General features: G+C 41.5%; 1 protein-coding gene across 1 annotated transcript; it reads left to right on the top strand.

Annotated features, from left to right (window-relative positions):
* The first annotated feature begins 214 nt into the window (after window positions 1–214).
* Window positions 215–1,401, top strand: LOC116259208 (serine acetyltransferase 1, chloroplastic-like). The gene has a single exon (XM_031636905.1). The coding sequence runs from the start codon at window positions 335–337 to the stop codon at window positions 1,292–1,294; it is 960 nt and encodes a 319-aa protein (XP_031492765.1). The 5' UTR covers window positions 215–334; the 3' UTR covers window positions 1,295–1,401.
* Window positions 1,402–11,171: the final 9,770 nt, after the last annotated feature.

Consider the following 11,171-nt stretch of genomic DNA (forward strand, 5'->3'; position numbering starts at 1 on the left):
AGGGGGGCCTTTACGTACTGTGCACTAAGCCTCAAATTCCGTCCTCGTTCTCATATTGGTGTTGAGAACCCATGACGTCCTTTGCACTAAGCATCAAATTGCGTCCCCCTTCTTAGAAGCCCTTATGTCCTTTGAACGAAGCATCAAACTCCGTCCCCCTTCTCCTATATAAACCCCATAGCCCTCTCCACAATTCCCTAAAAGGAGACTACTCCAGATCGATAAACTCTTCCACAGTTCCCTTCTTCTCTTCTTTCCCCCCATATATTTATATATATACACCACAGGATCATCTTCCTTCAAGCTCTGTAAGTAGCAGAAAGGTTGCAGAGAAATGGCGCCCGCCGTCGAGTTCTCAGGCTCCGTAATGGTTGCGACACGTCTGGCACGCAACGCCGACCAAGACTTGATTTCTGATCCAACCACCATTTACAAGTTCGAGCTCTTGAGGGCATTGCAACGTGCCAAAGATAAAGAGGAGACGGATGAACTGTGGATGAAGATAAGGGAGGAGGCCAGGCGGGATGTGGAGCAAGAGCCCGTCTTGGGCAGCTTCTACATGGCCGCCATACTTTCACACGGCTCGCTGGAGAGTGCCCTCGCTACCCATCTCGGCAACAAGCTGTCCACGCCTTACCTGCCGGTTTCCAGCCTTGCGGAGGTCTTCTGCGCCAAGATCCTCGAAGACGGTACAATCAGGTCGGCGGTTCGAGAAGATTTGAAGGCGGTCAAGGAGAGAGACCCAGCGTGCGTTAGTTACGTGCACTGTTTGCTCAACTTCAAGGGGTTCTTGGCAATTCAGGCTCACCGGCTGGCTCACAGGCTGTGGAACCAAGGCCGGGTTCCGTTAGCCTTGATCATTCAGAACCGGGTGTCGGAGGTCTTTGCTGTGGACATACACCCGGCAGCGCGGATCGGGAAACGAGTGCTGCTGGATCATGCTACAGGAGTGGTGATCGGCGAGACTGCGGTCATCGGCGACGACGTGTCGATCTTGCACAGCGTGACCCTTGGAGGTACCGGCAAGGCCACCGGCGACCGCCACCCGAAGATTGCCGATGGGGTGCTGATTGGTGCGGGTAGCTATGTTCTGGGTAACGTCAAGGTCGGATCTGGGGCTAAGATTGGGGCCGGCTCCGTGGTGCTGAAGGAGATTCCGGCCAGGACGACGGCGGTAGGGAATCCGGCGAGGTTGATAGGTGGGAAGGACAATCCCATCAAGTCGACAAAGATCCCAAGCATGACGATGGACCTGACGTCTTACATCTCGCAATGGTCTGAATATGTAATCTAGATCTGCAGCATCTGCTGCTTTGGTTTACCAAAAGGAGGAAGTTCCTATGTACGTGACATATATATAAATGTCCGTAATCTTTCCTATATGTAGATTAATGTCCGTAATTTCTCTCGATCTCACCTTTTCAATCTCTACCCGCACATCTTTACTTGGTGGCGCCCCTGTATCAAGAGCAAAACCGTAAGATCTTCAGGGATGTGACACCGCTCTTCCCTCCTAACTGTGCCGGAGCTGCTGCCCATGTCCACCTTGTCCTCTGCATGATCGCTTGGCTCAGCCATCCTTTGACCGGCCAAACCTGTTGTCTCCTCCAGGGCCTCTACCTCTTCATTTCTTTTCCCGTATACCCGTCTTTCTACCGACATTAGTGTTTTTTTTGTTAACTACTTTCTTATGGTATTCTCTCTCTCTCTCTCTCTCTCTCTCTCTCTCTCACACACACACACACACACACACACACACACACACACACACACACATATGTATATATATATATATATAGAGAGAGAGAGAGAGAGTTTAATCTTACCACAACATATATTTTAAGTATTTTGAAAAATAATACGAAAATGTGCATGTCCGAAAACGTATAGGTTATGTCTTTAAAATTTGTAAAATGAGTTTTAAAAGACAAAATATTCCCAAACCATGGTTATAAAAAAAGGCTTACACATTTAAAATCTCATTTGTTTTATTTATTGAATAGTGTTTTTCATACTAGAAAGGTAGATTACAAAAAAAAGAAAAGAAAAAGGAATCGTTCAAAATAAAGAGTTAGACGCATTTCTTTTATATACATACTAGTCCTTTGTCTTATGTACAGGCAAATCAAGAAAGTGTGTACGTTATGCTCTCTCTCTCTCTCTCTCTCCATGGATGCACCACTAAAAAAACACAACCGATCAGTCACGACACACAAAGACAGAGGAAGATACTAAATACTTGAGTGCAATGCGCTTTAATTGAATGTCTCAACTATGATCGACTTTACGTTCTACAAATTCCAACGGCATCCATTAGATCTCCGTTCAGATTAAAAGCCTACCAGTCAACAAAAAGCTCACAAACCGATATCTAAACTTTCTCAGTTCACAAGATTCCGGGCAAGTGAATAATGATCTATGCAGAGAAAAACAGTTACTGATCAGAGGTTGGGAGGGTGACTAATTTAGCGTCGTAGAAGCCTCGTAAACATGGCTAAAAGCTCGCATAATTGCCTCTCAGCTAAAACCCATATACTGTGAAAGCCTTCGGTACTCCTCCCTTCCACAACTAAAGAATATTGCTCGTAGCTTCCACCTAAGGATAGCTAAACACGTGAAAACAATAATATCTAGTGAGAGACGGAAACAGTTGTCTCATATTATTAAGATTTGGTTCATTAGTTGGTGAATGATGGCTGACATGCAATAGGCCAGAGGAAGCCACAAAGCAAAGCTTCCAAGAATATGTTGGTGTTTTCTCAAATTTGCAGCTTTTATTGTTGCTTATATAGTTCAGCCGAATGCCACTCATTACGCTTTCTTCAGGCAAGGCAGTAACTGTCCAAAGTTTCAGAACTGGCCTCTGCAAAATACATTAATCTGACTCTCAACCAATTCCTAGAATTTTGGATTGGTCCGTCAGGAATTTTTATTGTTTCTGTTTTCCAAAATTTTATTGCTGTTGACATCTTGAATCTGGCACGCAAGACATCATTCTTCATGAAACTTGCAAGAGGACAGATTCATGAGAGGTTCCATCAAAGCCGTGTGGAGATGGTGCTGGATTTGGAAAAATTTTCATTTGAGATATTTTCTACAATTTCAATATTATCACTTTCCACACTTGGTGGTGTTACAAGATTTTCGGTATCTTTCCTTAACAGATTTTCACTGTGCGTAAGACCATATCCATTGCGATTTGATAAAAATATCTTTCCAACATGCCTCCTCAAGCCGATCTCGGTGAGATTGAATTTGCTTATGAGATATGGAAACATTGAACCTGGTATAGGTGTGGTCAATATATCAGCAAGCTGCTCATCTGACTTAATAAACTTGATTTCAGTCTCCGTGTTTGTTACACGTTCATTAACAAAGTAATAATCTATGTCATTAATGTGATTTGTACAGATAGCACCACAACAAATCAGGGCTTCATCGACACCACTTTGCCTGCAGCATCGATGGCCGACGACTCCTGCAACACGATTTCTTGCTCCGGTTGTTGATTGAAGAGGAGCAGCGCACACAGTCGATGGAATAAGTGGGCATGTTGGTGATTGAAAACCTGCAAAACAGGTCCTTAGATGCTGGCGCTTTGTGTCGACTTCATCCATCAAGCTCCATCGATGGCTTCACCGTCGACGAAGCATATTCAATCACTGATGGTCATCGACAGCATCAAAAGCCCCTAATAAAGCAGAAGGGACGGTTAATTAAAGCACCCACAAATTTCTCCTGCAAGCTCATAAAAGAGGACGAGAGAGTGATAGACAACTCAAGCAATTGAATCAATCTCTTGCGTTAACCTTTGCAAGAGTATTCTTTAGATTATACAGTGTATTGACTAGACGTTACAAAGCTGGAGTTATTTGGCAATAACATTACACAGCTGTACAATGTTACAAGGCTGCTATACATATGGTAATATTACAAACGAGGAGTTATGAGTGCAGCTTGAATGTTGAAATCTTTCACTCGTTGAGATGATTCTTGACATGGTAATCCTTGATTGCCAATCTTTAGCCGTTGACATCTCTTTCCTTAATAAGATGATTCTTCACACTGTAGCAATCTTCATCCATTGACATGTCTTTCCTTAACATGCTCCCTCAAGCTGAACGTTGGATCAACCACGTTTAGCTTGTCTCGAAACAAGTTTAACGAACTAGTGCTAAGAGCTTTCGTCATTCCATCAGCCAGTTGCTCAACGGAACATATGAATTTAACTTGGATATTTCCTTGATTGACATGATCTCAAGCAAAATGAAAATCCACCTCCACATGTTTAGTTCAAGCATAAAAAACTGGATTAGCTACAAGATATAATGCTCCAATGTTGTCACACCAAAGAACGGGTGAAGGTGAGGAATTTATCCCCAATTCTTTGAGAAGTGATTTTAACCAAAGAAGTTCGGCAGTTGCACACGCCAAGGATTTATATTCCGCTTCAGTGTTGGATCGGGCTACAGTTCGTTGTTTTCTAGATGTCCAAGATATGATATTATTTCCTAAGAAAGCAACGAATTCACCTGTAGATTTTCTGTCTTCTGGACTTCCTGCGTAGTCGGCATCTACAAAGGCACAAAGTTGTAACGTTGACGACGTTTTGAGATGCTATGTATAGTGACTGGTTCCACTCAAGTATCACAAGATTCTTTTAGCCATGATCTGTTGATTTATTGTAGGAGAATGCATGAATTGGCAAGCTTGATTGACTACAAATGCTATGTCAGGTCTAGTAAGAGTAGCATATTGTAATGCCCCCACCACACTTCGAATGACGGATCTTCAAAGGACATCGAAGATGATTCTTTGTCTTTACTAGTAATCACTGGTGAAATAGTAGGCTTAACCCTAGCCATATTGGCTTGTTTGATGATATTGGTAATATACGAATGTTGACATAGATATAATGAGTGTGCTGTCTGTTTGAGTTCAATCCCAAGAAAGTATGATGAGAATCCAAGATCTTTCACTAAAAATGTATCCTGAAGTTGTCGAATAACCCAGTCAATAATAAAAGGGGACGGGCCAGTAATGATTATATCATCAACATAAACGAGCACGTAGATGTTGTCTTTGCCTTTGGAATAGATAAACAATGACACAACTGACAGTGAGATGAAGAAACCAAGAATTTGAAGATGACAACTAAGCCGATGGTACCAAGCTCGTGGGGCTTGTTTGAGGCCATAGATGGTTTTTTCCAGTTTGCATACATAAGTAGGATGTTCTTGATCTTCGAAGACTTTAGGTTGAGTCATATACACGTCTTCATCTAGGTAGCCATTAAGAAAAACATTGTCAAAATCAAGTTGATGAAGAGGCCACCCATATTGTATGACTAAGGAAAGTAAAACCCTAATAGTAGTGGGTTTTACTGTTGGATTGAAGGTTTTTGAGTAGTCGATGCCTTCTTCTTGAAGGAAACCACGAGCAACAAGTCATGCCTTATGTCTAGCTATGGTCCCATCAACGTTCCATTTAATCTTGTACACCCATTTTGACCTAATGACATTAAGACCAGGTCGTGTTGGAACAAGCTGCCACATTTTGTTTTGTTTGAGTGCATCGATCTCTTGTTTCATAGTTTGCTGCCAATCACTCTGCTTAATTGCTTCGTGGAAGGAGGTTGGTTATTTCTGATCTATCATAGCACAAAATGTTTTCGGTGCCAAGGAACCTGTCATCGACCTGGTTACCATAGAATGAGTATGCTGAACTGATCGAGTAAAAGATGAGCTCCCTTGTATTGTTTCATTTTCAGCCTCTTGCGTGTCTTCATGACTAGCAAGATCGTGTAGGGTAGGATCGGTAAGATTATCATGAGAACATGTTCTAAGAGGTGATGAAGGGCTTTGTTGCCATGGTATGGATGTAGGTACAACATGATCTTGTGAAGGCGAGATGGACATGTCTTGATGAGAGGCTGAAAAATCAATCACGTGTGGCAAGAAAGAACTAACATATGGAGGTGTTGAAGCATGATTGACTAGTGAAAGCATATTATCTTGATATGCTGGCTCGATTAGTGAAGGACCCATGTCATGAGAGGTGCTATGTTCAAGATTAACAATTGTACCTTGATTAGTTTGAGCACTGGGCATCCAGAGAGAAGCATCAAAGGATGTTGATGTCTGTCTAATATACAAATTCTCATAAAAAATCACATGCCGAGAGATAAGTGTCCTTTGAAGTGTGGCATCATAGCAAATATACCCTTTATGTCTACTTCCATAGCCAAGAAAAATACACTGAGTTGTCTGCGGTTGAAATTTGGTGTTGTTTGATGAAGAGAAAAGTGGATTCAAAAACTCGTAGATGAGTATAATCGGGCACCCTATCAAACATCAACTGAAAAAGGAGTCTTTCGTTTAAGCTTGAGTGTCGGAAGTCAATTGATAATATATACTGCCGTCCTGAAAGATTCAACCCAAAATCTATAATCGAGACCGAAGTCATGTAGCATACTCAAGCCAGTTTCTAAAATATGTCTACTTTTCCTTTCAACTATCCCATTCTGCTCAGGCGTATAAGACATGAGAATCGATGAAGGATTCCATGTTCTTCACAAAATGATTCCAATGCTTTGTTGCAACATTCGCCTTTATTATCTGATTGAATGGTGGGAATCTTTGAATTCAATTGATTTTTCACTAAGACTTTAAAATTGCAAACACAATCAACCACTTCAGATTTTGTCTTTAAAGGAAGTAACCATGAGTAGCGAGAGAAATTATCAACTATCAACAGGAAGTATTTGAAACCATCCTTGGAGAGCACAAGAGCTGATCCCCAAACGTCCATATGTAAAACTTCAAGAACTCGAGAAGCATGGAAAACAAAAGAAGGAAATGGTTATTAATGCATTTTACCAACAAGACACGATTCACAAACCTCTCTTCTAGATGAAGTGTTTATTGAAATTAAACAACTAGAATTTAAAAGATTCACAATCCTTTTATTCGCACGTCCTAACCAACAGTGCCATAGTTCATATGAGGCTGCATCATTGTGACATGAAAACCAACTGCTGAATGCTGCCCTTTCTTGATTCTCGCTTGTTTGTTCGCCGATCCTTGATCACAAATTCATATGGTGAGAATTTAAAAATACAGTCATTATCAATAGTAAATTGTTCAACTGATAACAAATTATGAGCAATAGTGGGGATGTGGAGAGTATTCTTTAGTTTAAATGAATTTCCATCAACATTGACTAATATATCACCAGTTTGCTTAAAAGAAAAATGAGAACCATTACCAATCATGACGTTCTCTTATCCATCCTGAGGAGCATTGTTGTGCATCATATCATCATTTGCTACAATATGATTTGTAGCACATGTATCTGGGTACCAATACTCGTTTAATGAATCTTGCATACTCATGACAGAGTAGGCTTGCAGAATGTCGTAGCACATACGAGCTGAGTGCCCCTTCCGTCCTCAAAATTGGCAAACAATAGAAGAGCATTGATATTGTGGGCTGGCCATACCAGGTCGTTGTTGTGGTTGGGGCTGATTGCCGTGTCTCCGAAACAGATTCCATGGCCACCATGGTTTCTTCTTCCTCGGCCACAAAAAAACCCTTGGCCTCGACGTTGCCCGTGAAAAACGTTGAACACAGTTTGATTAACAACCTGTTATCCTGGCTGAACAAATTCAGTCAAGTTCATCCATGAAAATGAAAGCTTTGATGAGGATGGACCGGTAAGCATGGTTATAAAACTTTTATATTCTGACGACAGTCCATTAAGGGTTACTTGGACTAGATCTTGATCAGAAATTTCTTGACCAGCAGTGGATAAAGTATCCGAAAGAAACCTGACTTTATCTAAATAAATTTGCATAGACATACTTCTCTTCTTCATAAGAAGCAACTCCTTACGCAGCAACATGATCCTCAAAGGAGACTGAGAACCATATGATTTCTCAAGGGTCAACCAAGCATCATGGGCAGTCTTGGCACGCATGATCTGCCCCAATGTAGCTTCCGTGACTGTCGCCTTAATCCAGCTTAATGTGAGGCGATCCATCCTTCTCTATGCAACAAATTCTGGATTCACTTCAGTCTTGCCGTCTTTTGTTATCTCCTTTTGTGGTTTGACTTGAGTCCCATCAATGAACTGAAGAAGATTTTGAGAGTCCATTACTCACTCTAGTTGACTACGCCATAATAGGTAGTTATTTCGGTTGAGTTTAACCGAGACCAGTGCAGCAGCAGCATTCCATTGGATGAGAGACGTGGCAGCCATGGTACTTCTAGAGGAAGATGGCTAAGGCTGAATATAATGGAAAACAGAGGTTCCGCCAAAGACAGGCAATGGAAAATCAGGTCGGCGTTCACTTTCCTGGTCAAGCTAGCTGTCAAGCAGGGGTGTTTTGGAAACTGGACACCTAGACGATCACTCGAACCAAGTTTCAGCTCAAGAGAAAAATCCTGGAGTTAACGCCAGGCTCTTGAAGTTCCACTACTTTCTGGAGTATTTTCCCTTGTTTCACGTTCAGGAGAGGCGGTGCTTCAGACCTTTGGCGTTAGCTCCCCTCAGCTCCAATCAATGCCAAATTTTGCCCAAGGATCTCCAAGATAACTAGCTTTCAGATGGTATACTGCCCGACAACTGATAACCATAGAGAATCTCACAAGAAGTGACTGATCTGCTGCTGGTCACCGGCAGACTACGTTCTCAGGCCTCTGCAACACCAGAAAACCAGTTAGTAAAGCAAAATTTGTATCTCCTCAACACCTGCTCCAAAAAATCTGAAAATTGGTATGGAGATTCCTCAAGGGGAGATGATTCCAACAAGCCCTTGCTTGACCCCTATCGTCACCGGAGCTGAAAACGCCGACCAATTTTGTGTCCAGTTTTCCGGCGGTCAATGCTCTATTCTGCAATTAAGGCACAGGAGATGGTTCAGGAGAGGTGGTCGGAAGTCAGGAGGTTACGGCCGGCTCAGGCGATGATTTTGGGCAAGGATGGGCTCCTTCGAACCTCAACGAGCAGGGAATGGTGTGCAGATGAACATGAATGCTGAAAAAAAAAACTATGGCTGAAAAGAGGAGCAACCAGGACTTGCATAAAAGAGGCCTATGTGATGACGGTACAGAGGAATCAAGGCTGCGTATGGAAACACGCAAGTGCCTCTAATACCATAAAAGAGGATGAGATAGAGAGACAACTTAGGCAATTGAATCAATCTCTTGCGTTAAGCTTTGCAAGAGTATTCTTTACATTATATAGTGTATTGACTAGACGTTATAAAGCTAGAGTTATTTGGCAATAACAATACACAACTATACAATGTTACAAGGCTGCTATACATATGGTAATATTACAAATGAGAAGTTATGTGTGCAGCTTGAATGTTGAAATCTATCCCTCGTTGAGATGATTCTTCACACGGTAATCCTTGATTGCCAATCTTTAGCCGTTGACATCTCTTTCCTTAATAAGATGATTCTTCACATGGTAGCCAATCTTCATCCGTTGACATCTCTTTCCTTAACAGCTCTGACGTTGAAGGTGGCGTGGAAGCTTCATAGACAAGAAAAACGGATGGTTAGTTAGGCCATGGATAAAAATTGCCCAAAAATCAAGGGGATGTGGGTGTGTATATGCCTAGTCTACTCAACGACAAGAATTGGGATATAGATTTGGTAATGCCACACATACACGGGAAGCCACCTCTCGCCTACTATTTCAGCTTCTCCCTTTGCAGGCTAGGTAATTAACTTGCCTAGACCTCTCTGTCTCTCCCTCTCAATCGCCTTCTTTCTCTCCCTCACAATCGCCTTCCTCCTTTGCAGGCTAGATAAATTAACTTACTGTTAGAAGGTGTCTTTTCTCTGCTGGGATTCGTCAGGCATGTGATCGACAATGCGTTTGATTATATTCTTGTCTCTGTGTGCATTAGAACTCAAACCATAAGCTACTTAGCTGTTTTGTCCTTCTTTCAGTGTGGCTTTTGTTTTACATTGAGGATCATGTTTACTTAGGCCCCGCCATACCCACACTCCTGTACCCAAGAATTTTTTAGTGATACCTGTCAACATTGAATCCTTTTCAGCTAACTTATATGCATAGTTATTTATTAATTTTATGGATGTGTAAGGGTAAATGGGGGTTTTGGTGGGGAAGTCTAGAAGAAACTGAATTTTTGGAATTTCAAGGATTTCTAGACATTGAAGTGCATGTTCACCAGTTTACTGATTCTTGTTCTGGTTAGACTCGACCAGAGATGCCCTATACATCTGTTCCCATTTTAGTTGTAGAAATTTTTCCATCTCCACAGACTCAACACTCTCTATTTATAGCTAACTGCAATCTATAGTTATATTTAAAATTTCTCTAGGTGAGGCCAGAAAAACATGTCACTTTATGCACAACCAATTGAAATTGGATCTAGATAGTTGATCCATGTTGAACCCACTACATAGGTTGGAGGTTTATGGTTTTTAAATGAGGCCAAGACCAAATGTCAGATCTGATTGAAATCAACAAACTTCACATTAGGCATGTCATACAAACATACGCCTTAGACAGATCCAACTGGTTAACTGTTTGGGTCTAACTGACGCATGGTAATTGTTCACTGGGAAAAAGCCTATCAACTATTTAGCTTTTTTTGATGTTTTAGAAATGGATAGAACATACAAATATAAAAAAAGGAATTCCATGATGAACAGCCATGCATTTATATCCTACCAAATTGAAAATGAAATGGTGATTTATGCATTAGAGATTTAAAATAATATGGTGTTGTGTGCATCATTGCATCAAGCATCAGCAACAGAGGGCTCCATTGAGGCCATTCTTGGGGAAAGACCATAAAAGGGAGAAATAGAAACTTGCGGTTGTGTGGAATTATTTACAAACTGATTAATGGGTAGGGGAACACAAAACCTCTAATTGGTGGCTAGATTGTGAAGGGAGCCGGATGCAGAAGGTAAGCTATTTATATTTCAGCGGTTGTTGTCAATGAATGGGTCAATTTGTAGAAGCATGAAGTTGACCAGTGGACACTGCAAGGTGGACTGAATTATGTAGTTTTATAGGTGCATATGTCCACATGCCCTGATTTTGATGAAAAATTCCGCATACTATGAAGTATAATGTAAATTAGATGATCACTCAAGTATGCAATATCTCATTTTATACTGGACTCA

This window comes from Nymphaea colorata, chromosome 8 (assembly GCF_008831285.2).
Source record: "Nymphaea colorata isolate Beijing-Zhang1983 chromosome 8, ASM883128v2, whole genome shotgun sequence".
Lineage (NCBI taxonomy): Eukaryota > Viridiplantae > Streptophyta > Magnoliopsida > Nymphaeales > Nymphaeaceae > Nymphaea > Nymphaea colorata.